This window comes from Colletotrichum acutatum (genome assembly GCF_030867785.1).
Source record: "Colletotrichum acutatum strain CBS 112980 chromosome Unknown BDZ83scaffold_14, whole genome shotgun sequence".
NCBI lineage: Eukaryota > Fungi > Ascomycota > Sordariomycetes > Glomerellales > Glomerellaceae > Colletotrichum > Colletotrichum acutatum.
The window spans coordinates 445,921-472,477 of NW_026849008.1; the positions used below are offsets into that span (position 1 = coordinate 445,921).

Sequence of the window (26,557 nt, forward strand, 5' to 3'; positions counted from 1 at the left end):
TTTTTTCTTTTTTTTTCTGTCTTTCTTTCTGTGCTCCCGTCACTTTCTCGTTGCAAGTTCCCACGGTTCCCAAGCACCCAAGTTATCATGTTCTCTCCACCACACTGCTCCAGAGTCCAGGATGCTGAGCGCACGGGCTCTAGAGGAATATCCGCTTACAACTTGCGCTACGATTCCTTGTCGATGCAGTAGCTCGTCCGTCAATTGTCGTGTCGTGTGAGAGACCCAGACGGGAGTGTGTCGTGTGTGGTGGGTTTTCTTGCTCTTTCTGACTTGATGGCGGCTGGTCAAGGTGAAGTACGATGCATCAAGGTGGAGGAAAGAAGACCGGCTATCGGTCTTCGGCTCCTCGGATGGAAGTAGCGCGAACTAGACACTTGCGACGGCTTCCTTTCCATTTCCTTGTCTCGAACCCAACTGACCACCATCAGCAGCAGCACCATCAGCAGCACCACCACCACCACCACCACATCACACGCACGCTCGCTCCAAGGATCTTCCAAACCTACTGCCGCCTGCAACTAACGAAGCAATCTGCGCCTACCTTATTGGCACTCCGCATACTATTGCCGGCCGCCAGTCATTGACATTGCACCCCTCCCTTCTTCCAAACATTGGGTGATGAGTTGTTAGTTCTTTAAACCAAGATAGCCTCACTCAAAAAGGAAATTCATCTTCACCGAAAAACAAGCCGGCTCGTCCTCCAACAACCAGCCCCAACGTACACCTCGCCTCCTCTCTCCTCTCTTCATGTCAGTCCGCGGCGGTCATCATTCGTAGTCAAAAGATTTTGGTCAACGTCACCGAAATCCGTCACCAGCGGACGACTACCGATTGTCCCACGCGAGTGCCGGGCCTGGTTTCCAGTCCCCCTGGCTGAATGTAACGATTTCACCGCAAGGATTGCAATTGGCACACAAGATACTGCATGACACGACCAGCATCGACCGACAAAAGCCTTGAGAGCTCCACGGATCATCAGTTTTGGGCCGGTCCAGAGTGTCTATTGAAGCACCAAGAGCGGCTTCGTCTGCGCAGCGAAATTACATACCCTGCCGATGCCTGCCCGTTGTCGCCCACTTTCTCACGACTTTCCATGCTCCTTGCTCCTTGCTCCTTGCTCCAATTCATGGCCCAATTCTGCCATGGGTGCTGGTGCCATTGGCTGGCGGCTCCGACGCACTTGGGACGGCTGATTGGGACGAAGTTCTCTGCACTGTGTAAAGCCCCAGCTATTCTCATCGCCTAGCGTGCGCCGCATCCTTGTATGCGAGTTCGTTAGTCATTGGACCTCTTCATTGGATCAAGGCTCGCTGCACCAGCACGTCCCGACTCCCGTTGACTCTCAAAGTTCCCACCTTGGCCCTCTTTCGCAGTCCTCTTCCTCCTACTTCTTCTCCGCCACCATTGACTGCATCGTCCAAATTTCCTGGGCAGCAACCTCGACAACCAATTCTGGAGTCTGCTATGCGCTACTGCGACTCAGCATGTGCGCACTTCAGACGACACCGGACCATTGTTGCGAACCCACATGGAGCATCGAACAAGACCACGTCGCCTGACAACCACCAATTCCATTTTTGTCGTTTTTTACGAGTCTAAAGCGCTATGCCACCCACCATTTACTTCTCGCCTACTGCTTGACTTTATGGCTGGGGACGAGCAGAGCCACCCCTTCAGACTAAACCAATTTCCCGTTCCAAGGACTGTGACTCTGAGTAGCCTTTCTACAGCCGTTTTCTGACAAGATGCGGTGTGCGAGGGCCATAGCTATGACGATGTTGTGGAACCTTTCATGGTTCAGGTCGCCCGAGGCCAAGGGCTCACAAGTGAAGCGATCGGTTCAAAACGTAGCAGATCTTGAAAAGAAGCCATCCCCAGTCAAGCCTGGCCCCGGCTTCAAAACAATCGCACACTACGGATACATACTCCGTACGGATAGAGCAAATAGCAACAGAGAAAGTGGACGAGTGGCAGTCGAACCAGGGCCAGCACAAGGTCGCAACTCGCAAGCCCGTTCATCCACCTTGCAGGCCCTCTTAGCGCAATCAACCCCAGCGCCGACCTCGGTGGTCCCCAGTCCCCGTCGATGCATTTGTTGACAGGCAAGGAAGCACCACGTAGCTGCCCTGCCTTGTTCTGCTCTCCGCATCAACGTTCCCTTTTATCCATACACTACGGAAGGTCAGGTTTGACAACTGCTCGCCGCACATCGTTTCGAGGCCGGTGCGACGCGACGCTCGTCAAATCTCCCAAGCTGCACCTCTTTCATCAACAACGGCTGCAGTGCACCCTGCGTGCCTGCGTGCCTGCATGCGTCCTGCCCGGTGGCAGAGACAGAGAGGCCAACCCAAGGTTGTTATGGCCTCACTTCAGGTCGTAGGTGGTATGTCGTCCTTTTACCCGGCTGCGAGATAACGCTCCTCACCCTCGCGCCTTGATGGCATTGCCTGCAAGCTTATCTCACATCTGAGCTAAGGTATCTCATTCTCACGCCAGCATGAAATTATGCTTTTCGCAACTTACCTCGAGTGACACGCACCACCACCATCGTTAGCGCCGCCCGCAAGCCCGTACCCACCGCTACGCTCCGTGTTTAGATCTCCACCGCCCACATGCAACGCCGCTAGAGAATCCCGGAACACGGCTTAAATGCATTTACCGCTTATCCTTCTTCGTACGGACAGTCCTCGGTAACAAGCTCGCCGAACCTCCATCCTCTTCCCAAGTCCCAACACGAGTGCTGGGCCGCCATCCAACTCCACCGACTTTTCCGACCAACCTGTCCTCCCACCAAGTGTGTCGCTCCCACCTCGATGACTGCTTCATCACAGCTCCCTCCTCCTTCTCCTTCTCTTACACCGACGCTTCAACCCAAAATATCATCAAATAACCCCCCTTTCAGCGACGTTGAATCTGTTCTTCGCCGCCCCGCATCCCCATCTGCAGGCATCGTCTTCCGGCTGGCCCCACGACAGGGTTCCTCATGGGAACTTGCGCTAGTTCCCGTTTGGAATCCTTGGAGGGGTGTGAAGCCGTGGGGAGTGGGGTGGGTGGCACTCGGTCGCTAACAACGCTCTTTGACTATCGTTGCCTTTTACACGTGTAGAGATCAACAGTCTTGAGTCCCAAGCGGGCTACGTGGAGGGAAACGCTTGTGGCGAACGCTAGAAGAGTTAGCCACCCAGTTATCTCTGTTGTGTTTTGTTGTGTTTTCCCTCCGGGTTCCAGGAGTTTTCCGCTATGGGAAACGTCCAACGGCGCTGATCTCCGCCTATCACATCACGAGGTGGCAACCACACACCGCCATGATTGCCTATCAACGTGATACTTTGCGCTGTCCAACAAGGTGGCCGCCTGGACATTTGCCACTCGAAACTCGATGGGATTGTGATTTAGCGGCACTTTACATTGGCATTTCCCGATATCAAATGTTTAATTCTCAAAAAGAGACTCTTCAACGGCCAGAGACAAGGGTGTGCCATGGTCCCTGGCGGCGTGCCCCACCCACCCCGCGCACGCCATCCTATAGGGCGCTGACGTTCTCATCAACCCCCACGCCCGTTCGACGTCGTGAACAGAGCCGCCTTTGACGACGTCTCTTGTTTTCGCTGTGAATGACACGGTTGATACCGTTTGATAGTTTCCAGTATGGATGAGTGATATTCGTTGATCTTGTGTCGTGTGACACGCGATGGTGAGTACGCGGCTTTCTGTAGCTCAGCACGGCGCAACTTGGATCTCGATTTTGGTCTCGTCCGCTGGCAAATTGGCTCCAGGTTGGAAATTCACGACCTTGAGTGGGATGTTTACTACTTCTCGGTCAGTGAAATCATGTGAATAGGTAGTACGGATCGTCGCCAAGCGGTTGTCGTGTTACGGTGTCACTTCATGTTGTCTCACAGGCGCCACCGGCAAGCTGCGCCGAAGCTACCTAATAGTGTTGCCATGCTGCCTGATGTAGTGTCGATTTCGATGTCAGCCAGGGTTCTTACTTGAGAAACTCATTAATTGAAAGAAGAAAGAGGAGAAAACATGTACTTTGCCGTACGAGATGTGGTTCATGACTCAATGGCGCCATAATCCTTGAGAGACACGCGGCACTGGATAAAATTGCAATGTCTACACTATCATTCACTATCACGATTCTACGGAATCATTCGTTCTTTTCATTTTTGATTGGCTTCAAATCCATATCGTGACCGTATGTTGCCTCGCCACAGTGCTTTCGAAGTCTAGTGTCGTGATGGAAAGTACAGTCGTACTAATCTTCCTGACCTGGTTATCCATATGAGTGTTGACTGGTTTATGATTGGTGTCTTTTCTTCTGAAAAATACTCCGCTCTGTATTCCAGCGGAATCCGAAGCAATCGAAGTCCATTTAGCACCAGCCAGTCGAGCTCGATACTGAGACCATACCCGCAAAAGTGTGGCAGTGAACTTTTTCTTGAACCTTCTGCACATGGTGCTATTTCAAGGCCCTGGGCCGCTGCTCCAGCATCCCCGCAGATGTTTGCATCCAAGTTGCTTGGGCCCAGGAAGCTTGGCCCCGGATCTTCGATGGTTAGGAAGCCAAATTGAGTGTTCAATCGTCTTTTGATGCCTACATCGAAAGATGCCTGAATAACTCTATTCACGCAGATTTCCAAATGACGTATACAGTGGCCAGTTGTCACGTCCCACAGATATATACCGTCATACGAACTCGACACAAGCAGCTGGCCATCCATGGAAAAGCTCAGTGAATCGGTGTTTCTACGAAACGGTTCGGCAACGGATAATAAGAAACGTTTTCCAGTCGCTGTGTTCCAAATTCTGAGGCTATAATGCCTGTATCGATCACGAGACTTGTAGGCGAGCCATTGGCCATCTGCCGAAAATTCCATGAGCTCAACATATCCATCAGCTTCGTAGTGTTCTTGCGCGATGGTACCATCAGATATGTTCAAAATTCTGATCGTCTCCCAGCCGCCACAGGCAAGCTGAAAGCTGTTTCGAAAGGCCAAGGACGTGATCTTTTCCACAAGGCCGCCAGTTTCGTCATCTATGTCGTCATTGATGTTATCTCCTTTGGCATCCACTGAGTTTGCGCCAAATAGCTGTGTATGAGCACCGGTTTTCGTCTCCCACACAGTAACCTGACCGCTAGAAGAAGCTGACGCAACTTTTTGATGATACTTGGACATGGCAAGAATATCCACATTGTCCGCATGAAATCTCTGTACTTCCACATCATGTTCGGTCAACCTGCCCCAAGCTGTGATCTCCTGACAGTCGGGGTAGTAGGCTGCGAAGAGAAGTTCATCAGAGTAGCAAAGGCTTCTCGCAGAACCACCAGTAGCCATGCTTTTGTTGCCTTTTGCTAGATCCCATATCTTGATAGTCATATCCACACATGCCGTCGTAAGTCTTTCGTGGTCCGGGGAGAATGCCAACGATGTGCTATAACTCTCACCAATTGAGGTCTTCCAGGTAAGATCGCCCGTTGCCGTGTTGTATATGTAAATGTCTTTATCGGTCGAGGCAGCCAAAAGCCTTCCATTTTTCGAGAAATTGATAGACAAAGTAAATCGCATGCCGCTGTGTTCGAGTTTCCGAACCAGCCGGCCAGTTTTTGTTTCCAAAATGTAAATGGCAGGACTAGTTTTTATTCCCCAATTGTGAACGGCAGAACTCCATGCCGCGATCAATTGTCCGTCGCCCGAGATCTCCACCCCCCTACGAGCCTCATGGTCAATTTCTTGCTTGCAGTCTCCAGTCAAAGTGTCCCAGATCTTGATTTTGTCGCTTCTAGATGACGAAGCAAGGCATCGACCGTCTGTTGTGAAGCTTAGCGAGAATGTATCAGCGATATCAGCCATGATTGTGCGCGTAGAGATTTCCTTGTCCATGCTCCATATATGAACCCCTTTCTTCCCCAGGTCGTATGCAAGAGTGCGACCGTCTGGCGAGATGGCCATCGTCGTGACCACCAACGCCTCTTCGTGGCCTCTGAAACTCTCGCCTTGATTGGTTTTCAGATCCCAGACCTTAATGACTCCGTTACTGGACGCGGCGGTAAATGTTTGGCTGTCTCCTGAAAAGGCCACTGACTGCACACCGGCCCTTACTTTTGATTCGGACCATGCGGGCTGTTCTTCGCCAAAACCATCGTATGTGTGTACCAAATTTCCACTCTCTGCTTGCCAGAGCTTCACAGTTCCATTTGCATAGCCAGAAAGAATCCATTGGCCATCTGGTGAGTATATCACAGTATAGATATGGGATTCATCCCCGGTAAGAGACTGCAAGCGCGTATCCCACGTCATGTCTAAGCCTGGCATTATCGATATCCACTCGGGTGCGTGATCCTCGAAGAAGTGCTTTCTGATAACACTCTCTTCAGGACTGAATAGTAAGGCTGACTCATAGATCTGTAAGGGATACTCGGCAATCATCTCTTTGTGTTCTAGTAGAAATCGGTTTGCGTCATCGACTAGGTCTGCTATACTTTCGTCTTTCGAGCTTGGCTTTGCTCTCTGAACCGTAGTTAGCTTACGATCGTAATGAACCTTCTTGAGAATTATAATTTGACTTACAATCATATTTTGGAGCTTCTGTATGCCTTGCACTGCCTGCGGCAGCTCACCGAGAAGAGCAAGGGCCTCAAGCCAGTAAAGAAACTTGATTCGAAGAAACCTATTGACAACCTCATAGTCTTTGATGTAGCTCGCAGGGTTTGATTCTCCCAGATGCTTCATCCAAAAAGTGCAAGAATATGCAACAGATGCCAAGAGACTCGGTTTAGGCATGATGATATCCTTTCGCGCAATGCTGATATCTTGTAGCTCATAGATGTTACGACGTATGACCTTGGACATGGCACCTAGGGATCTAGAACACACTGCCCAATGCAAATCCTCGACTCCGCCCGGGAAAAGGTTGTCAAAAGTGTCCTCTTTCTCGTTGAGTAGAAAATCTCGGGCTGACTGGTGCACGAAATAGACAGTTCCATCTCGAAGACTCAAGAAAGAACCACAACATCGCACGGCATCTTGTAAAGTCTCAACTTTACCGTCGAAATGCTGCGACAGCCCCATGATGGAGCAAAGTTCAAGAGATGTGACAGAGCGTTCCAGTATCGATGTGACGGCCAAAACGTCTTTGCATAGATCTGCATCCATCGTACCAGAAATGTACTGGAACATGCGCTTGTATAGCTTGTCGAGCCCTTTAGGGAATTTTTGTAGAACCCCTTTCGGTCCGATGACGTGGTCTCGCCTTATAATGTTATCTTGACGAAGCGCATTGCAGACCAATGCCACCCATAGAAATGTGTCGCTCGAATTGTCGTTGAGGTGCTTCTCGACGTGGTTGCGGAGTTTTAGGTCGTCATGATAAGGTTGTTTCTCAGCGAGCTTGTCAACCTTTCTTCGAATGTACATGCGAACAGCATGGGAAACAAGATCGCTGTTCAGCTCCAGGGACAGCGCCGACGTGCGTTCCGTGATCCTCTCGAGATTTGTCTCGATTTCCCGCCAATTGCGGCTGGACACTATCCACCTGGCACGAGAGTCCTTTGATCTCTCGCAAATGAAATCCAAAAGCTTCTGGCGACCTTCCACGCATTCGTCGAGAGCATCCACAATCAACAGCACACCATTCATCATTGGATCACCTAGTATGGCGTTCATAATACCGCACATCACTCCCCACGCGCTGTCTCCTTCGAATGCCGCCTTTCCGCCGCCATCTTTGTATTTGTCGTAGATATGCCGATCGACCTGCGGATATCTCTTTGTAAGTCCATAGATAAGCCCTCGTAGCACAGCAGTGGCATTGTTGAGTGTCGTCTCGGTGGCTTGACAGAAGAAATATGATAGGGTGTGGATAGGGTCCGTCTCTAGTTCGTCAATGATGCCACATATGAGCATGGTTTTCCCCTTACCCGGATCGCCCTTGATCCAGAGTATCTCGTGATGAGTTTCCTCATGCCATCTCCGGTAAGTATCGTGATTCAGAACCCAGGAGTAAGCATCTCGAAGAAGCCCCCCTTTGTCGATCTGTATACGGTCCTTTTCGTGATGGGGGTCGACCGTCTGACGAAAGTCAATCAAGCAGTTTTCCCTATCCCGGTGCTTGTCTCTGTCTTGTTGCGCTTGATACTGCTTCTGAATCAAAGATGATAGGTCTTGAATTTGGTTGGTTTGATCCTGCATGGCACGAGCCAGGGTTTTGAGCGAGTCACAAATCGACGAGCTCTGATACTGACCTAGCCTGGCCCGCACCTGATCCTCGGCTTCCTTAACACCAGTGAGTTCTCCCGTCCAGTCATCGATCTTGAAGACATCTCCAAGTAAGACTAGGATCTGAGACCTGTAGTAACGACAGACGCTCTTCATTTGGTACAGGAGAAGCCTTTTGTACAGCTCGACAATTTGTTTCTCGAGTTCGTCTCTGAGCATCTTCGACCGATTCTCATCGTCGATAAGAAGACCGACAAGTTCACAATACCAGTCCATCGTCGACAAAACGTACGTAATGCCTTCACGGTTGATACTGGACTCCGTCAGAGGGTTTGCAAGGATCTGGTGAAGTTAGTGATCATAGGTCAAGTTTCAAATAGCCAGGTCGACCGACCTGGAGCGAGAAAGAGACGCAAGACCATGGGATAGCGGCCTGCGGAGCCGCCAGAACGACAACGCTCATCACTTCTTTTACTGGCAAAAAGATTTGATTGAATTTTTCAATGTTCCTCTTGACGGCTGCAATCTTCTTCGACTCTTCGAGCCCGGCGTCGATAAATCTCTTCAACTGGTCTGGCGTTTTCAGTGTTTCAGGAGTGATTTCGGGGCTTCCCAAGGACCCGGAATCGCGGCTGATATTCTTAAGCCTGTGGGCAAGGAGTTCTTCGTATGCTTCCACTATACTTTTTTCCCCGGCCTCAAGGGCATGATATGCCTCAGTCCACAGGCGCTCCCGTAGGCTGTCTGCCGACAGAGAATTGGATACCGACAGTGAATTGGACGACTGAGCCGAATGAGTTGAGGAGACATCCCTTTTTTTGTCCTTGTGCCAGAACTTGAAACAAGCGAGACACATGACGGCTGGCGATCTCTGTTGGCCAAAATATGGCGTGAACCAAAATTGAAGACGGTGATACTTGTTGATGGCAGTTGCAGTTTGGTAGGGAAAGTCAAAGAATACCAAGCTGCCTGCGGGGAGGCGTTAAGTCCCCCGAAAAATTCAATCTCGACCACTGTTCCAGACATAATTTTGTTGCAGTCCAACAGATCACCGAACAGTCTTATTGCAGCACGAAATGGGGCTCATCCCTGTCATTCTTGCCGTTCATGGGAGCTATTGCATATGCATATACGCGCCGACTGCAACGTGATCCAATTGAGTAATTACAACGTCTCCAGCTTTTTCAGCTCCCCATGCGTGGTATCTCGTGTTCATGTCTAATTCGCCAAAGACATAGCCCAGACGGCCCCGACTGCGATGAGCTGCTCACCGAGACTTCACCACTATTTCATACTTTTATTCCATATGGATAAAGGATCAGAGTGGCCGGGTAGGTAATATGGCTGACTTAGTGATTAACTGCGTTAAAATGTACTTTGTTTCCTGAGTTATTGTACAATTCAATTTGTCTAAAGCTTAGTAATTTCTTGTATCATAGGACTCCCCTGACGGATCTTATAGCCATAAAAGTAGAAGGCTACCGGAACAGAGACGCATAACATTTCAACAAGACCCAGCAGTGTCCCAGCCCAGTTCAATCCCAGCGTCCCATACATTGATGGCCCAGCAAGCGGCAGACACGCGCCCATTATGCTTCTGACCACCATATTCCCTGCTAACGCTGATGCTGCGTAGATGCCATAGGACTGAGCCATGTAGTTGTTTGCGTAGATGAAAGTGCAAGCGTTTCCGGCACCGTATGGAACACCAGCAAGGATGGGAACGATCCAGTGTGTTCCAGGTCGGCATGTCCAGGCGAACCATAATTGGCCAACTGCTAACAGGACGGCACCTATACATACGACGCTGACTCTGGCTTCGGGCTTGACATTGCCCGTGGCCGGGTCTTTCTGATGAAGGTTGACGATGCGGCGAAGAAGAGGCTCTGCCGCAATGGGAATGAGAGTGCCACATCCAATCCCCAGAAACGCCAGCCCGCCGATCCCTGGCGCCCAGCCCCGTTCCTGCTGGAATGCAATCGGATAAGCGACGAAGCAGAGATAGAGAGTCGCGTAAACAATGCCGATGTATGTATTCCAAAACATGCTATTGACAGTAAGCCAATCAAGACGTAGGTCAAATTTCCCAATCGCTGAGAAGTCGGGATGGGTCGACTTACCAGATCGGCTCGGTGCACATCATCTTGAGTGGGCGGTATAGATTGATCTTCAGCAATGGCCAGAGCCCTTGACCATGATCGTAGCGCGTCCACCATCTATTGTCTCTGGTTGCCTTGGACCTTTCGGCGGCTCGTCTCCTCAGCAACACGGGAGCGTACGTCTCTTTCACAGAGGCTAACAAGACAAAGACCACGCCTCCAACGATCAAGACGATCCAGTTCGTCCATCTCCAGCCCATGTATTGATAGACGAAGCCACCGATCAACGGCCCGTAGACGGGCCCATTCGCCGGGCCTATGGACCAAAATCCTAAAGCAAGTGCGCGGTGCTTGTCTGAAACGATGTCGTTGACGGTGGCGGGCGAGTTCGACATCATGGTGCTACCAAAGAACCCTCCGAAAAAACGAGTGGCGATGATGGTCGTGATGCTCTCAGCCAGGGCGCTCGGCAAGACCAGCACCAGAAATGCTGCCATGGATGCGATGTAGAGCGGCCGTCGGCCGAGTGATTCGCTCATGGGCGCGACGATCAGGCTGCCTGCAGCCATTCCGAGCAGGTATGTGGTGAGACCCAGGAGCGCGACGAGCTTGGAGACGTGAAACTCTGCTTGCAGCCCGGGGATCCCAGAGGTATAAAGAGTGCTGAACAGGCTGACTACGGTGGCACCGAGGCTGACTGTAGTGACGGTGAAGACCTTGTACCATGTAGGCCATGAGCGAGGGTCCTGCACATACTCACTGTCCCATTTCACTTCGAATTCGGGAGCTCGATCGAGGTTGGGTACACACTGGTTGAACGGCGGTGTCGTGTTGGTGTTGGTGGCATAGGGAGTAACCCCCAAGGCGGGATCCGTGGCTGTCTCGTGTAGGTCGAGTTCATGCACCGGACTTTGTCGACCCGGTTCGTGGATGCGATCTGTTGGCCCCATGTTTCGTAGCACCTAACAACCAACACGGTTTCCCCAAAATTGTGCGAACGACCGGGACGGAAGAGTAGGATTGAAATCGGTTGCCGATGAACGATACTCAGTGCTGCCTGACGAAAGTTTTGATAATAAGTAAAAGACGGATTGCATTATGTTCCACGTGATTGTTAGTAGGATCAGGGACCCTTTGTATACGAGCTAGATTTGAAGCCCAAATATGAACTGACTCGATTGAGGACGACTTGCAGGTCAATGTTCATTTTGATTTCTAAGACTGCTAACGTTGGCAAATCGAATCGAGATATCCACAAGCTGAACAACCAAACAAACACCCACAAGCTGATAAATATGACAGCCTCGACTTTTGAAGTTTGACCGACGGAATATGCTTCCCCTTTCAGGTTAGTGGCAGCAAACCTTGCTAAGGAGGCGGATCACGAGCGTCCATGCAGCCCTGATGGGGTTTTTGTAAAGTTATAACTCGTTCTTCAGAAAACCAGGCCAAGTCCGACAGTGGGGTGATGAACGGTCATGGGTCGGTGGTTTGTAGTGTTGGCGGGGTTTTCTCAAGGGAGCAAAAGAAGTGATATTAGAGGAAAGCAAAACTTTGAACTCATTGCTTTTCTCGTTTGGCTAGTGACGACGAAACGATTATGCTAGTCATCTCTTTTTGCATACAATTGAAACGATCATTCTTCATAACGACATGAAGTTACAGATGTGAATCTGACGGGCCATGCAAGTGGTGTGACTGAAAAATGATGTTTTCTTAATGCTACGAAGGATGGTGCGTATTGCAGATGTTCTTTCTGATTGTTAATTAATAACTCCTACATCGAAACCAAACGCTATCCCCTCGGCAATTATGCAACCTTTGTAATCCCTTGATGGATCATACAAAGTCGTACATAGGGATAAGAAGTTCTTGCTAAAGATAGAATCGTTGAGAGATTTTATGAACTTGAACAAATCACTCATCTTAGGCGGACATGGTTCAACAATAGGTTCGCGTAATCCTGGAAGCCCTATCTAGCATGCTCAGAGGAGCATGTAGGCGAGTGAAAGATTTGGTGACACATTTAGATTGGTTACTTACGTACGTCTTTTTCTTTTCTAAATTACTGGTGTTTTTGCCTCATGATGTACACCGGCGTTTCGAACATGAACTCATAGCTTCGTCAACACCTGTCGAGACCGAGAAATGATTAAATTCTTGTTGCAGGTTCTGTTCAATCATTCTCATTGATCGAAATTTGTTGAACTATCCAGACTAAGCTACTCCCTCGAGGAATTCCTTGTTGCTAGTCAAATAATTTCAACTGCAACTCCTGGCTTCAACCACCTGACCTTGTCATCAACACCCTCATCTCTAAAATCCTTGGCCAGTCCTTCCTCAAACTGAGTGAAATGACCCCACGACTTGTCGTAATGCATGGGCACCAAATGGTCTGCCTTGATCTCTCGGAATAGACGAGCCGCCTGCTTGCCGTCCATGGTGATTTGCAGCGGCGCGTCCCTGTCCGGAAACTGCACATGGGCGGAACCGAGATTCATCATGGCAATGGGAACGTGAAACTTGTCGGTAATCGTGGTCAATTCGTCCATGTATACCGTGTCGCCTGTGAAGTAAATGGCGTTCGGCAGCTTGTTCGGTCCAATCCCGAAGTCGTCCGACGATAGCAAGAATCCAATGCATTCACCGCCGGGTAGGTGCTGGCACGGGGTGGCCGTGATGCGGAAGACCTTTCCGCCGATACGTCTCTCAACGGTGGTCCATGGCTCCATGCCAACGACCGCCGGACGAGGAGCGAGGTTCTTGGCTCCGTCCACGGTCGTGAAGACGTGGCGGCCGTCGAGGAGCCGGCGGCCCAGCTCGTCGAGATTATCGGGGTGGTCTTCGTGGCTCAACAGCACTGCATCGATGGGAGGAAGCTGATCGAGCTTGAGAGCAGGATCTTCGGTGTTCTGGAGGATGGTGACACCCACGTCCCAAGTGGTACCTGCTGGGGAAAAGAAAGGGTCGGTCAAGAAGCGCACGCCATCGATATCAAGGATGGCCGTCGCAGTTCCAATGTGAGTGATGCTCACTTTAGGCTTGAAGCTGATTTTGGAAGACATTGTAGAAAGGTTTAATGGAGATCTCGGTCGTTGGTCTTGAGAGGGGCTGTTGGCAGATGATGCGACTGAAGGTAGAAGCTATTGCGTAGTGCCGTTGTCATTCATGTTCGTTGGGAATGCATGCTTCAGAGTCTGCCTTATATGTGATAGGTATATGCTGTATAAGCCCTGATGCCTCTCGGGGATTTGAAAGAAGGCTATCTCACGTCTGACCAACCCACGACTTACAACGGCAAACATGATTCAGCAGTGGACGCTTTGACAGATCCATGTAAGACGCCGATTACCAACCCAAAAGCTTACAATGGTTGGTAAGATAGTCCCACCAGAGGTACTGTGTAGATCGCACTTTTGACATGGGTTAGTATGTGGACTTGACACAAATAACAACGTTAAAGTCGAATGCCTTTCATTAACATTAGGTCATCGACAATGAATTTACCCCTTGACGTCGTTTTAAACCATCCGTCAGCCCTAAGATTGTGTGTCAAGTATTTTGACAAGTTGCGTTGCTACGATGAGCTTTCACTGTTACTACAATTTTGTGAGAATTCGTCTTGCCAGGGTAGTACGTTTATGCACTCCGGGAAATGCGATACTGGCTGCATGTAATCAACGAAGGAACTAAACTCGAGAAGCTCTTTGCTACCATTGATAATCCCAATTTTCCGTATTATTGGCCTTATTGAACTTGAGAAGTGTGGTTTGCACTCCCATCAATTCACTGTTATCGTGAATAGACTTTGTCTCCACTATAAAAGATCGCCATGATTGAGCAATGGTTAACTTCACTAACACGACGAGAAATTTATGGTTTTTACTATAAGTGATAAGCAAGGGGCTGGACCCGTTCCAAGCTGTCCCGAAGGTTGCCTTCGGCATAGAATCCTCGGGATCAAATGTTATGGCACTGATAGCGTCCTTGATCTTGATCTCACCGGGTCTCGAGATGCTACGGGAGGATAACCTCAACTGGGAATCATGATTACATTCCATCACTAATCAGCAGGAAGGATTTGTCATTTGTAGAAGCCTAGAGATTATCAAGCTTAGAAACAACAATCATTCATGGCTGATGGGCCGATGTTGAGTCACGAGCTTGACTGTCATATTATTTGCAGGACGAGTAGTAAACGGGGCGTTCCTCCATCTCCATGAGACCTCTGCGCTTGACCAGAATAGGATTCATAATTCGCCAAGACATCTCTAATCCGGCGTCATTGCAGACTTTAGTGGCTTCCGATTGGTCACTTCTTACACGTTCGGGGCTCCTTGATCGTTCTCCATCATCTGGGGATCACTTGTCTTGGCGGATTATGATGCCTAACTTGGACTAGCGCCATCCACTACTGGGCAACCCTTACACACTAACACGCCCATCGAAAGCCGGGATCGTTTCTGTATGAATACATGACCCAGGAGCCAGCGATAATGATACAAGCCGCCAGACGATTTACCAGTATTTTCCGCTCACATTATCACTCGTATAAAAACCTTCTTCAGATTTTTCTCGAAGTTTTCGGCGAACAAAATAATCACCATGGCGTCTGCAGCAGTCTCGATGCGTTCCATGCTTGGCGTGCCAGCATCTACAACCTCTACGAGCGACAGCATCCTCGTCATCATCGACGCTCAAAACGAGTATGCAACTGGCAAGCTAGCAGTCTCCGACGTCGAAGCATCCCGAGCAAAAATCGCTTCCCTGCTTGAGAAATATCGCGTTGCAAAGGCTCCGGTCATCCACGTCGTCCACGAAGTGCCCGCCGGTGCCCCCCTCTTTACTCCCGGCACCGAGCTCGCCGAGGAATTTTCCGAGCTGAAGCCGCTCGAGGAGGAAAGTGTGGTCACCAAGAATTTTCCGGGCTCCTTCACGGGTACGAACCTGGAAGATTTGCTAAAGGCTACAGGAAGGAACAAGGTGGTTTTGACTGGATACATGGTACGATATGAATTGTAGACAAGAATGAAAGGCTTGGCGGAGACGTGTTACCAGAGACTAACCTTTTCCCTTCTTCTTCGGCAGGCGCACGTTTGCATCTCGACGACTGCTCGACAGGCGAGTGAAAAGGGGTGGGACGTGATCGTTGTTGAAGATGCCGTCGGTGACCGCGACATTCCTGGGGCAAATGCCCAGGAGTTGACGAAGGTCGCGTTGGCTGAAATAGCGGATGCATTCGGTACTGTGGTGAAGAGCCAAGATATTGCATAAGGCTTTGCCATTAGGCTAGATATTTCTGGTAGGGCGAGCAGCGCGTTGTTCATTTCTATCAATTAATATCACTTCAACCGTTACTGTCGTCGTTGTCCTCGTCGTCCGTGCTGCCATTGTCGTCCTTGCTGTGCAACCACAATTACGTCTGCTCCAACATGAGCTGACGAGGTCTATTGTAGACCAGATTTCAACTCAGAAGTATTGTCCGTCTATGCAACAACACATCCTCATATCCCTGTTGGCGTATAATCTCAGCGTTTCTTGCCAACTGCTCACAAATGGCCTCATCACCGCCTCCAAACATTTCCAACGCACCCCTCGCAATGTGCAAAGGAAAGAACGCAGATGCTAGGCCATAGAGTTTCATGTCCTCCCGCATCAAATAGCCTGTACTTTCAAGGATAAAAGTTGCGAGCTGAAGAACCTTTTGGGTCACCGCTTTGCTTGCGGGGTATTCGCCGTCTATCAGAAGACAATCTTGTGAGATATTTAGGTGATGTACTCTTAATCGCTGTATCTGGGTGGCGCAGATAATCCAGAACGCCCAGTAGTGACTCAATGAATTAGCTACGGTGATATTTGGGAATTCGAGGCTGGTATCTGCTGGTGAGACCTTATGTAAACATGTAAAGTCTCCCATAGTCATGTTTGTTGACTTGTGCCAAGAGTCCAGGCGATTGATAGCTTCCACAAACTGGATCACGGCTTTGCGGGCGGCAGATTCACTATCGTCGTTACAGTGATCAAGCATTTCGAAAATAGCGGGTATGGCGCAGGCCTCACTCAAGAGGGCCTGGAGGGGGTCTTGGACTACACGCCGAAACGGCTCTTCTTTCCACTCAGGCGTCCCGAGAAAGGTCGATTTCCGAGTTTCAAACGCATGGAGAATCTGAGATATATCAGCACAGGTAAGGTGATGATGATGAATACAGGCTGTCGTACTAAAATTGGTCTGAATCCAACGAAGAGTTTGTGGGGTGTTCCAGATGCGTAGAATTGCGGCGGGCGGAGTTGAATTAGCTCACCGATGCCCCTTGCGTGGACCGTCGCTGCATAGCTCGATGTGGGAAAGAATTTCTGGGACAGTCATATGTGAGTACCTACAAGAGGCCGAATGGAGAACAAGAATCTCCTACCTCTGACAGAAATAAGCACATGATGGCTGCAGATATTTCGGTATAGTTCTTCGGATCATCATTGGCGTGTGGGATGAGGCACCCTACAACCTTGAGCGCTGAGGAGTGCGCTGCGATGGCTTCATGAACAGGGGCTCGCCCTTTGGGGCCTCTGGCCATCAGTGAGATTCCCAGAGCTTTGATGGCGGAGGATAAAGGTCCGTCGTGTCTCCTCCCATCTGTCCCGACAAGTCCCGGCAGAACTTCCACCCAGGCTCCGCATATTCGAGACTGTGAAGGCTTTGAAGTACTGGACATCGACCCTAACTCGTTGGCAGGGACAAAGTTTTGTATGCACAGCGAGAGTACGTCGCTGAGTGGCCATGTCAAGGCCCGAGTCGGAGGTCTCGGCCTCTGACTTGCGGGATTGGTTGTCCTGCTTTGTTGACGTGTCCGCTTCTTCCGCTGACCTGAAGCGACCGAGCCAGGTGATGAGGGTTGACGGAATACAATGTGTTTCCTGAACCCTGGACAACTGAGGCCAGAGAAGACACACTGAGAGCAGCATGGCTGCTTTCCGTCGCACTGCCAAAACGAAGCGTTAGTCAGGTCTTTCTCATGCTTTGCGGGACACTTACGCCAAGTTTTCGTCTTCTGCACTCGTCGCAGACTGTAGGCTGTTTGGTTTTCATGTCTGGTCAGTAGCCAGACCGCCGCAGTCACAAATATGCTGGTCTCTGTCCACGACAATGGAGGACGTAGTCTTTAGCGCGGTAACGGGGGTTGCTTGGCCTTTTGTGTTTGGGGGTTCGCATCCAGCATTGACCACTAACGGCGTTCGGTTACGGCACCCCCACGTGGCGCTAAGGAGCTGTTGGGTTGCCGGCTTTGGCCCGGGTCCATATAGGACTTCTTAGTAAAGAGGAATGGTACGTCTTATAGTAAATGGGTTCAATCGTCTGAAGATGAAAATAATGCCACCTCTTTGAAGTCGTTCATGCGGCAACACTCCCTGGTGAATGGGAGATGAAAAAAGCCTTCGGACGAACACACACACACCAAGTTTGTCAAGTAGATATGGGAAATCGGTGCGGACTTCATCCACTACGCCGCAACCACCAACCCTCATTGCCGTTTTATTTCCTCATCCGCGTGGGAAGTGAGGCAAAGCCAATTACCTTAGTTGCACATGAATGGGGCCGGACGAACCAAGTGTGTGTCGTCAACCGTAGGTATCTTCCACACACTCATGGCGGCCGCCTAAATCTTCCTCGGCTAAGGTAGGGGCTGGACGTACCTTCCCTCATCATCAACAGTACCTACGCACCTGTCATCAACCACAAGGTGTCTTCCTCACGTGACACACCACCTTACCGCCCGCCACGAGGCTGAAAGGGTATATACCCCCCCTCAAACCCATTCCTGTCACCAGCCAGCAGGCGCCCGTCTAGGTCGACGGGTCAGGTCAAACTGGCTGGGTGGTGGAGTGGTTTATGGTCAACAATCTAAACGCCAACCAGCCTACTCGACGACAGGCTTAGCGATCGAGTTCGAGTCCCGGAATGAGCACCAAGAGATGTAGCCCCCAATCGCCACCGGGGGGTGAACTCTTTTTACTAGTTGTGGCTAATGAACTTACTTTGCCTCGGTGTTAGCATGGTCATACGGTATCTTATATCGAGATTGTAGTCAAGTGGTGTAAGGGGATTGACGTTTGGTATTTGAGACTCCAAGACATGGTCTATATTATAGATCTACACATCAAATCTATGGCCTGTTTCCTCCTCATCTAGGTACCTTATCCAAACCTCATTCGCATTCACATTCATTCCTTCGCCCATAATCAAGCTCCCCTCTAATCTTTCTCCTCTCAAACAGAGTAATCCAACTTCTTATCCCCCATCACCCCCCAAAACTCCTCCACAAGCTCCTTCTGCCCGCCCGGAGCGCCCCTGACAGCAAGATACACCCTCTCATCAACAGCAGGCTCCCACACCCCCGGATTCCCGCCCGCCATGATCCCACCCGCCTCGGTCAGGATACACCAACCCGCACACACGTCCCACGCCCAGCACCCGCCCTCCCAATACGCATCCAGCTGTCCCGCCGCCACGGCAGCGAGATTCAGCGCCGCGGAGCCGAGGGCGCGCATGCTATGCACCATCGCACCGCCCGTCTCCTTGGTCGCCGCCAACTTCTTGAACGTCTCGGCCTTGAGGTCAAAGTTGGGTCCGTCGCGGGTAGATCCCCACTCGCACGCCAGCAGCGCGGAATCCAGACCCTTCAAGGGGATAGGGTTCTTGGCGAGGGGCAGTTTCTGTGCTGGACCACCGGCGCGGCGCATGTAGCTTCCCTTTCCCTTGATGCCCGTGAAGAGAAGATCCTGGAAGGGGTTGTAGATGACGCCGACGACGGGGACATGGTTGACGGCTAGGCCTAGGGAGATGCAAGCGTCCGGGAAGGAGTGGACAAAGTTTGTTGTGCCGTCGATGGGGTCGACGACGAAGGTCGGTTCCGGGCCGAGGCGGGTTCCTTTTGTGTAGGTTTCTTCGCCCATGAAGGCGATGGAGGGGTAGCGTTCGGAGAGGCGGGTGGAGACCATTTTCTCGACGGCTTGGTCTGTTTCGGTTACGATGTCGACGGCTGTTTGGGAGGTGGTGGGAGAAGTTAGTTAAGGTGTTGCGGATTGGCTGAGAGAGAGAGAGAGAGAGAGAGAGCTGAGGATCGGGGGAGATGCGCTTTCAATGGATGGAGGTATGGAGGGGGAGAGAGTGCGTACAGTTGAGCTTGGTGTCCTGGTCAATCGAGGCCGGGTTCGCGGACATGATCATCTTGCCCGCCTCGGTCGCGATCTCGAGGAGGGTGTCGTGGATTTCTTGCAGGTTGAGGTCCGCCATGGTGATGTGTCGTTGGTGGTGAGTTTACGGATCCGCAGTTACAGCCAGCTAGCTATAATCGTCTAATGAATGGCACTCGGAATGTGAAAAGAAATCCAATTGAGATATAATAATCTATGGGAGATCTTGTAGTTATATGATATGCTTGAGGAAGAAAAGATGGATGGGATAAGGTAGAGGTCGCCGATCAATGTTGTAGCAAGCTCCAAATGGGGAGATCTTTTTTTGGAGGGGCAGAAGATGGGAGGAGGGGGGAAATCGGAATAGATGGCGGGGTGAGGTACCAGTTTGGAGGGGAAGAAAGGAATGAGGTCACAAAAGGTTGGTCCGAGTTCCAACGGTTCACTGTGGGGAGAGCGGGCGGATCTCACCCTCTGCCCACTCCCATGTGTTCTTCAGCTCTCAGCGATTGGAGCGCACACTAAAGGTTCCTCACCTGGCTGGACGAGGGAGCGGTCACCGATGTTCCCGACCCACTCCGGCTCCCATGAAGCTCGGGAGGCGGTCTCCCACCGAGCGGACATCCTCGGCGGGACAACGCGCCGGTGAGCGAGGGGTGGATGTGCCGCAGCGGGGGGCAAATGGCGCATCGTCGACGGAAGTATGCGGTCGGGAGGCTCACATCAGGCGACTCGTCCGATACTATACGCGCATACCGTCCATATGGTACTTTACCTTATATGAGGGATTTCCTCAGTATTGGGCGTGATTCGCAACGTCGTCGCCCGATCAACTGGTGGAGACCCGGTCGACTCATCATTTCCCCCAGAGGGTTTTTTGTTATCAGAGTTCTTGGCCGACGGCTCCGGCGGGATACTGGGAAACGGCATGCTAACTTTTCTCTCCAACGGTTAGTACACATTAGGAGGCTTTTTGGCGGTTCATTCGGTTCATATATTCTACCGCGCAAAAAAACTGGAATCAGGCGAGAAGAACATGGTGAATAGAGGTAATAAAGCAGAGCCCAACGCCGTTGAATATCTCACAAGACAACCATATCTTGCACATTTCCCAATCGTGACATGTCCCAGAGACCCAGTTCCTCCCACTTTCCCGGCCCGCTTTCCGTACGGATGCTCGTTACGCATTGCCCTCCTGAAGGGAACAGACAATTTGCCTTCTTCATCTTTAACTTCCATCCTCTGCTTCCTTCAAGTCTCCTGTCTAGTTTCTCATCTTTGTGCTTTGCGGTCTCATTGACGGGAAGATTTCACAATCGGGTTTTCGAGCCTGCGTTGCCGTATCATACGTTCTCCCGGAAGATCGACCTCCGTTCTGTCGGGCTCTCGCCGCTGTCCTTTTTCTGTTGTTGTTGCTGCTGTTGCGACGCACCCGTGTCGACAATCGGCCGGGGGCTGACGCCGCGCAAGCTGATGTTGCTGGGCTCGGCGTCGTCCTCGAACGGGTTCCTGCCGCCAGCCTTGTGGACGCCTAGACCGCCGTCGTCATCCCTGCTGAGGCTGCGGCCTCGTGCTGGCTCGTCGTGCGGGTTGGGAGTTGAGGCAAGGTTCATGCTGTAGCTGTTGTCATTCTGGCCGCCGCCGCGGTACCCCAGCTCCTGCTCCTCGTAGTTTCCGTAAGGGCCGTAAGTCTCGGCCTCGTGGCCCACGCGCGCATCCCACGCCTCATCTGGATCGAGCGGTCCGAAGCCCCGGCGAGGGGCACCAGCACCGCCCGAGGGCTGCTCGTAGGCTCCGGCGGCAGAGCGGTTGTTGCGGTTCTTGAAGGAGGTGATCTTGTCGTTGAACCAGCCGGCGATGCCGCTCGGCGCCGGGCGCGGGGGCCCGTATGACGGCGGCGGATCGGATTTTCGGAAAGGTATGTAGGAGGAGAGGGATGGGGGTGGAAGCTGAGCGTGCAACGCAGGTTAGTCGCAGAACAGAGCATGACCGGAATAGGATGCCGGGGAATGGGTGAGCCTTGTTACGTACACCTAGTCTCCGGGCGCGCAGTTGGGTAAAGATGACCCAGCCGGCGCCGCCAACAATGGCGAGGACCAGGATGGCGATGACGATACCTCCGGCGGCTGACACCATGATTGCGATTCAATTGCGACGGTGCAAGGAAAGTGCGCTTGGCGTTGCGGGGGAAACTGAAGCGTTTCTCAGCGGCAAGACGTCGATTCAGCGATGACAATGGAGGAGTAGGTGGTGTTGGTTGAAGGCGTGCGACGAATGATGGAGGTCCGGCTCATGGGAAGGCTGACGTGTGAGATGGACCAACCGTTAGCAGTGGTGGTGTTGGTAATTGGTGTGCTTCGCTGAGCCGCCTGTTCGTTTGGTTGCCGGAAGCTTTGGTTCTGGGCTGTGTGTGCGACACGGACACGGACGCCCGCTGGGAAACAAAGACGTCGATCGGGTACTTTACTGAGTGAAAGCCCGGCCCGGGAGAGGATGGGTAGAAGATGGACGACACAGGGCGAGGAGAGCAGAGCGGGAGAGGGAGAAAAAGAGACGGGAGGGAGAAAAAGTACCGGTAACCTTCGTGCCCAAAGTATGTTGAGATGAGGTGAGGTGAAGGTGGATTGAGAGGAAAGCAGACAGACCAGGCCCGTCGAAACCTTGTTTGATGAGGCAGCGCACGCAGTGTGGTCCGGTGGTGGTGCAGGTGCAGGTGCAGGTATCGCGCAAGACCAGGCAGGTGAGGTCAGCAAAGCAGTAGGTAGCCCCCAAGCTTTCAGCTTTACCTGAAGGCAAGGTAAGTAAGGTAGTGTACGGATACTCGGGCAAGGTATTCGGTAGCCTGGCAAGAATGACCAACTCCAACAATGGTTGACCAGAGCTAATTCGGCAGAGCGGCTTGTTTCCTTGGTGGAGGATTGGGGCAGGACAAATGCAAGGCAGCTAGGCAAGTACCTTAGGTACTCCGTTTTCTGTACGAAAATGCAACAAAGTTGGCGCAAAAGGATGAAGAAGGTGCACCCAACTTGCTCTTGGTTGCAGCTTCCAATGGAACACCCGCCAATGAAAGCGGCCCTCACGCAGTACCTACGGCCCCCAATCCTCTTTAGCTCCGCGGGCTCCGTCAGCGTCCCGCCCGCACCGCAGTCTCCATTCTTCCTTCTTCATCTCCAATCTCCAGCTCATCCTCCACTTCTTTACCTTGCTGCTGGCAAATCCAAGGAATCCCGGCAGCTTGGTGCCCTCTTCAGGTAGATTACCTAAGGCCATTCGACATCTGCTGTTGCTGCCCAATCATCTACACCTTGATTCCTCCGACTTGGTCACCTCGAGGTCCGGTTTTAAGACTAGGCAACGCAAGGAGAGACTGCGCGCGGGCTTGGGTGCTAGGATGCGTGCGCGCATTCCATTCAACAAGAGTGTGACACATTTCGCAGGGGCTCGTAGAGTACTTATTCAAGAAAGACAACTTGGGGGCCCTCCGAGTCAACGTTTGATTCATACACATATAAACAGCAGCAGCGAGAGACCCCAAATTTACAGACCTGCCACCGGACGCAGGAGTTTGAGGTGCTGCATTCCATTCAACCACGGAGGCGAGGATCCAATGACGTCCTTTGGAGAGAGCTACCGGAAACGAAACCAGCTTTGCGGATACAGAAAACCCCTGCTTTTTCCTCCTCTCCTTCCTTGCTGGCGCCAAATTCGAGATCCAAACGTGGCATTCGTGCGACCCCCCGGCGCTATTCATAGCGCAGACTGTATCTGGACGTGACCATTACCCCCTTGCATCTTGGTAGCTGAGACAGCAAAATATCTCTCCGGCCGAGTCCTTATCGCAGATGCCACGCTCAACCTGGGAGAGGCTACAACGTGGACAGATGGACCAGGTGAACGATTTCAGCTGCGGCTGTACGAGGCCTTGTTACTAGCAATTCTCCCTCGCCTTATCTGCGTAGGTTGACTAATGCATCTTGAGTCCTCAGTCTTCAGTCCTCCGTACAGATGAATATGATGGGACTCTCTAGAGGCTCTACCACCACATGGCTCGAGCTCACGCACCCCAAGCAACGAACGTTCCCGCCGCACCATCTGCCAGACCCGGACCCGGACCCGGGGGCCGGGACCCTGAGGCGCCCCTGTCAACTGAAACTTTGGTGCCACCACCCTAAGCCCGACACTTGACTTGACACTGACACTCGGCACGTTTTGATCCCAAGCTTTTTGGCAACCCTTTCACAGCGAAGTTTGTAGGTATAGTGGGCAACAAGTCATGTACGGAGCACTCTCCGACTTTACTGAGGTATGCGACCGCTGTAGAATTCCACTCCGTACTGCAAGGCAAAGTCTACCTTTGTCTAAGGAACCTTACACTCCTGGGTATTAAATCAAACAAATCACACAAAACACTGGTCCCAGAGCCCTCCGCTCTTGGCGAACCCCATGCTATCCACAAACGCCCCGAGCTTACACCGCCCGAGCCCGTCCGCGCCGCAGCCAACAAGCGGAACCACCCGGTCATTCACCAAAATCCGGACCAGCTCTTCGTCCGAACCACCGCACTTCATCTTCTCCACGTACATGCGCGCGGCAAACGGCACCGTCCAGCTGGCCGTGAACCCCTTGGCCTCCGTCACCGACGTCCGGTTCGTCTTGGACAGCGCCGCCGTCTCGTTGTACAGGCCCAGCGCCCCGTAAATCGCCATCATGTCGTTGTCGTGGCTGAAATCCGCGTAGAGCTTCTTGTCGAGCGGGAATGTGGCCGGGTCGGCGTCCAGCGTCGCGTTGGTCGACGTGCGGTCCACCACGGGTTGGCCCGTCAGCCGCGCGAGGAGCTCGTTGGTGAAGCCGACGCCCTGGGTCGGGCCGAGCGGGTTGCCCGCGTTGAAGCCGTAGTATTTGCCCAGCGTCTCGTAGTACTCTAGGTCCTTCCACTCTTCCAGCGTGAACAGGTCGCAGAAGGCCGACTGCGTGCCGTTGACGACCGTGTTGAAGGGGCACAGCTGCATAAAGGCGATGGTGTCCTCGGCCGTGAGGTTCGCGCCGGGCAGGTTCTCGTTGAGGCGGGCCGTGATGGCCGGCGTGAACACCTCGCGCCATGGCACCTGCGCCTCGTCGCCAACCTTGGAGAAGGCGCCGTCCTCGAAAGCGGTGCAGAGGCCGTGATCCAGCGTGTTGTTGATGCCCTTCTCCTCGGGGATGATTGTGATAAGGCTGACGATGCCGCCGTCGGGCCCGCTGTGACCGTCAGCGAGCTTGGCGCCGAAGAAACCCTCGGTCCAGTTCAGCCCGGACTCGACGACGCGGTTCTGGCCCGAGGCGCGGATGAAGATGTCGTTGGCGGCCGCGAGGGGCTGGTAGCGCTTGTAGAACGCCTCGCCCGAGTCGACGAGCTCGCGCTGGCCGAAAGGGGTTAGCTCGTCGGCGCCGAGGGTGTACTGGTACGTCTTGATGAACTCGAAGCCCTTGCCGTAGTTTGTGACGTTGGCGTGGATGCGGTCGACGAGCGCCTTGTAGGTGGCCGTCTTGCCGGCGGTGGGGTCCCGGGCGCCGTGGCGGGAGAGTACCTGCGCGAAGGTGACCTCGCAGCCCTGCGGGGTGGCGATGTCGATGTCGGACGGCACGGGGAAGAAGGGCGAGTACTGGCCCCAGAACTGCGAGATGGACTCGAGCCCGTTGCGCGGTGCCTGGCCGCTGACGAGACTGTTTGTAGTGTCAGTTTCGAAAAGTCTGTTACTTGGGATGGTTTCACGCAGTCAACGTGACATGGGAGCTTACCTGAAGCCCAAGGCTAATGAGAGGAAAATAGCAAAAGCCATGGCGGCGATTGTGAGGTAGCAAAGTCGACGTTTCGGGTCTGGAGCGTGGCTCTCACGATACTCATCGACTTCATCCCTCTCACCCTCCTCGTCAGGGATGGCGTTGTATTTATATGCCTTGCCCATCAGCAGGCCCCTCACGGACTCGTAGGCCGACGTAGCGACGTCGGCGAGTCGACCCATCGCGGCAGTTCCACGGCGGAAGACAGGTAAACCAGCCTAGCCTGGCAGGAGACGAAGACCAGAGGAAAAGGGATCCAAGGTCCGCCAAGTGGTTCCGCGGGTCAATGAGTGAGCTTGCGTACTTGCGTATGTAACGGCGAAAAGGGTCCGCCCGCTGCAGCACTACACACCCTTGTTCCTCCCCCCCTCTTTCTCAGGTTCCAGGGGTCTGGTCTGGGTGAGTGGTATGGGGATGTGATGTTGATGTGAGGTATCTGCAAGGTACGGGTAAATGAGGAGCTGTCGAAAAGGGATGTGCTTTCGTCTCGTGTGGCCTGGATGACTGGTCCCGTTGTATGCAAGAAGGTAGTTTGGAAACAACGGCAGATGTACGCTCCTGGTTTCTTCAGGGGAAATGGTCCGTGAGAACCTTGGTATATCAGACCTCTTCTTTATGTCTGCGGGTACAGCACGGAGTAATACAGCTGCTGGCTGGGCTTTTCTCCGTTGCCCACGTTGTATCCGTAAAAACGAGAGGAATAAGGTACGGGATTGCGTTTGCTGTGCTGGCTTAAGCGAAGAGAGGACGTTTCAACACTGCCCAGTCGGGGCCACGGCGTGCTCCTCTCGGGTGCGGCATGTCGGGCGGACATTAGCCCCAAACGTGGAGCGGACCACAGCGGTGCCACTGCCCCTCTTGGCCCTCCTGTCACTGGCTCGCAGGATCGTAGCGCAGTCACGTGGGTCGTTGCGACGTTGGAATTGGAACAAGCTTCCATAAGCTTTTTTTGATCTCCTCCTTGTCGAGCTTCTCTTCCCTGCCGGCTCCACCCCCAAAATACCGCACGGCGGATCCCTTCCCTTTCCTTGAAGATGTTCAAGGTTGTCTTACTCGCCGCATCTTATCGGCAGGGAGAGAGGGGCCACCCCGAGCTGGAGGGGCCGAAGGAGGTGGGCGAAATGGTGGTTGAATGAATAATACGTGTTTTGTATTGACTCGGTGTTGCGACCTTCCAGGTTGACTTGTCTATTCCCAGTAAGGTTAACTTACAGCTAAGATCAG

At 52.4% G+C, this 26,557-nt stretch overlaps 10 protein-coding genes across 10 annotated transcripts; 1 reads left to right on the forward strand and 9 right to left on the reverse strand.

Annotated features, from left to right (window-relative positions):
• Positions 1-4,117: 4,117 nt before the first annotated feature.
• BDZ83DRAFT_607661 (WD40-repeat-containing domain protein) lies at positions 4,118-5,447 on the reverse strand. Its single transcript, XM_060507441.1, has one exon. It carries the CDS (start codon positions 5,385-5,387, stop codon positions 4,236-4,238), a length of 1,152 nt encoding a protein of 383 aa, XP_060369031.1. The 5' UTR covers positions 5,388-5,447; the 3' UTR covers positions 4,118-4,235.
• Positions 5,448-6,029: 582 nt separating this feature from the next.
• BDZ83DRAFT_569405 (NACHT domain-containing protein) lies at positions 6,030-9,081 on the reverse strand (the record flags this gene model as incomplete). Its single annotated transcript, XM_060504190.1, has 3 exons — positions 6,030-6,509; positions 6,579-8,567; positions 8,620-9,081. Coding segments are annotated over 3 exons (2,931 nt in total), but the record flags the coding sequence as incomplete, so codon positions are not given.
• Positions 9,082-9,633: 552 nt separating this feature from the next.
• BDZ83DRAFT_763959 (putative MFS transporter) lies at positions 9,634-11,531 on the reverse strand (the record flags this gene model as incomplete). Its single annotated transcript, XM_060515224.1, has 3 exons — positions 9,634-10,272; positions 10,346-11,133; positions 11,499-11,531. The coding sequence occupies 3 exons, from the start codon at positions 11,529-11,531 to the stop codon at positions 9,636-9,638; spliced, it is 1,458 nt and encodes a 485-aa protein (XP_060369033.1).
• Positions 11,532-12,381: 850 nt separating this feature from the next.
• Positions 12,382-13,560, reverse strand: BDZ83DRAFT_607664 (beta-lactamase superfamily domain-containing protein). Its single transcript, XM_060507442.1, has one exon. The coding sequence runs from the start codon at positions 13,387-13,389 to the stop codon at positions 12,577-12,579; it is 813 nt and encodes a 270-aa protein (XP_060369034.1). The 5' UTR covers positions 13,390-13,560; the 3' UTR covers positions 12,382-12,576.
• Positions 13,561-14,929: 1,369 nt separating this feature from the next.
• BDZ83DRAFT_569383 (Isochorismatase-like protein) lies at positions 14,930-15,598 on the forward strand (the record flags this gene model as incomplete). The annotated part of the gene is made up of 2 exons (XM_060504187.1): positions 14,930-15,328; positions 15,413-15,598. 2 exons carry the CDS (start codon positions 14,930-14,932, stop codon positions 15,596-15,598), a joined length of 585 nt encoding a protein of 194 aa, XP_060369035.1.
• On the reverse strand, positions 15,568-17,536 carry BDZ83DRAFT_89431 (uncharacterized protein). The gene is made up of 4 exons (XM_060515982.1): positions 17,355-17,536; positions 16,738-17,301; positions 16,544-16,678; positions 15,568-16,490 (listed from the first exon to the last, which is right to left on the reverse strand). The coding sequence occupies exons 1-4, from the start codon at positions 17,406-17,408 to the stop codon at positions 15,789-15,791; spliced, it is 1,455 nt and encodes a 484-aa protein (XP_060369036.1). The 5' UTR covers positions 17,409-17,536; the 3' UTR covers positions 15,568-15,788.
• Positions 17,537-18,453: 917 nt separating this feature from the next.
• On the reverse strand, positions 18,454-19,990 carry BDZ83DRAFT_607671 (inositol monophosphatase). Its single transcript, XM_060507443.1, has 2 exons — positions 19,496-19,990; positions 18,454-19,359 (listed from the first exon to the last, which is right to left on the reverse strand). Exons 1-2 carry the CDS (start codon positions 19,611-19,613, stop codon positions 18,587-18,589), a joined length of 891 nt encoding a protein of 296 aa, XP_060369037.1. The 5' UTR covers positions 19,614-19,990; the 3' UTR covers positions 18,454-18,586.
• A 233-nt stretch (positions 19,991-20,223) lies between these two features.
• Positions 20,224-20,539, reverse strand: BDZ83DRAFT_89444 (uncharacterized protein). Its single transcript, XM_060515983.1, has one exon. The coding sequence runs from the start codon at positions 20,441-20,443 to the stop codon at positions 20,285-20,287; it is 159 nt and encodes a 52-aa protein (XP_060369038.1). The 5' UTR covers positions 20,444-20,539; the 3' UTR covers positions 20,224-20,284.
• A 317-nt stretch (positions 20,540-20,856) lies between these two features.
• BDZ83DRAFT_648316 (uncharacterized protein) lies at positions 20,857-21,649 on the reverse strand (the record flags this gene model as incomplete). The annotated part of the gene is made up of 2 exons (XM_060510168.1): positions 20,857-21,462; positions 21,545-21,649. The coding sequence occupies 2 exons, from the start codon at positions 21,647-21,649 to the stop codon at positions 20,857-20,859; spliced, it is 711 nt and encodes a 236-aa protein (XP_060369039.1).
• A 2,108-nt stretch (positions 21,650-23,757) lies between these two features.
• Positions 23,758-25,712, reverse strand: BDZ83DRAFT_89564 (histidine acid phosphatase). The gene is made up of 2 exons (XM_060515984.1): positions 25,292-25,712; positions 23,758-25,216 (listed from the first exon to the last, which is right to left on the reverse strand). The coding sequence occupies exons 1-2, from the start codon at positions 25,513-25,515 to the stop codon at positions 23,911-23,913; spliced, it is 1,530 nt and encodes a 509-aa protein (XP_060369040.1). The 5' UTR covers positions 25,516-25,712; the 3' UTR covers positions 23,758-23,910.
• Positions 25,713-26,557: the final 845 nt, after the last annotated feature.

Coding starts and splice junctions, on each gene's coding strand:
- BDZ83DRAFT_89444 (XM_060515983.1), bottom strand. CDS start 20,443: ATGCCGTTTCCCAGTATCCCGCCGGAGCCGTCGGCCAAGAACTCTGAT.
- BDZ83DRAFT_607661 (XM_060507441.1), bottom strand. CDS start 5,387: ATGACTATCAAGATATGGGATCTAGCAAAAGGCAACAAAAGCATGGCT.
- BDZ83DRAFT_89431 (XM_060515982.1), bottom strand. CDS start 17,408: ATGAAAACCAAACAGCCTACAGTCTGCGACGAGTGCAGAAGACGAAAA. Junction 17,302..17,354: donor GCAGAAGACGAAAACTTGGC/GTAAGTGTCCCG, acceptor TCGTTTTGGCAG/TGCGACGGAAAGCAGCCATG. Junction 16,491..16,543: donor TTGGATTCAGACCAATTTTA/GTACGACAGCCT, acceptor GATATATCTCAG/ATTCTCCATGCGTTTGAAAC.
- BDZ83DRAFT_89564 (XM_060515984.1), bottom strand. CDS start 25,515: ATGGGTCGACTCGCCGACGTCGCTACGTCGGCCTACGAGTCCGTGAGG. Junction 25,217..25,291: donor TCATTAGCCTTGGGCTTCAG/GTAAGCTCCCAT, acceptor CACTACAAACAG/TCTCGTCAGCGGCCAGGCAC.
- BDZ83DRAFT_607664 (XM_060507442.1), bottom strand. CDS start 13,389: ATGTCTTCCAAAATCAGCTTCAAGCCTAAAGTGAGCATCACTCACATT.
- BDZ83DRAFT_607671 (XM_060507443.1), bottom strand. CDS start 19,613: ATGGCGGACCTCAACCTGCAAGAAATCCACGACACCCTCCTCGAGATC. Junction 19,360..19,495: donor CCAGGACACCAAGCTCAACT/GTACGCACTCTC, acceptor CCTCCCAAACAG/CCGTCGACATCGTAACCGAA.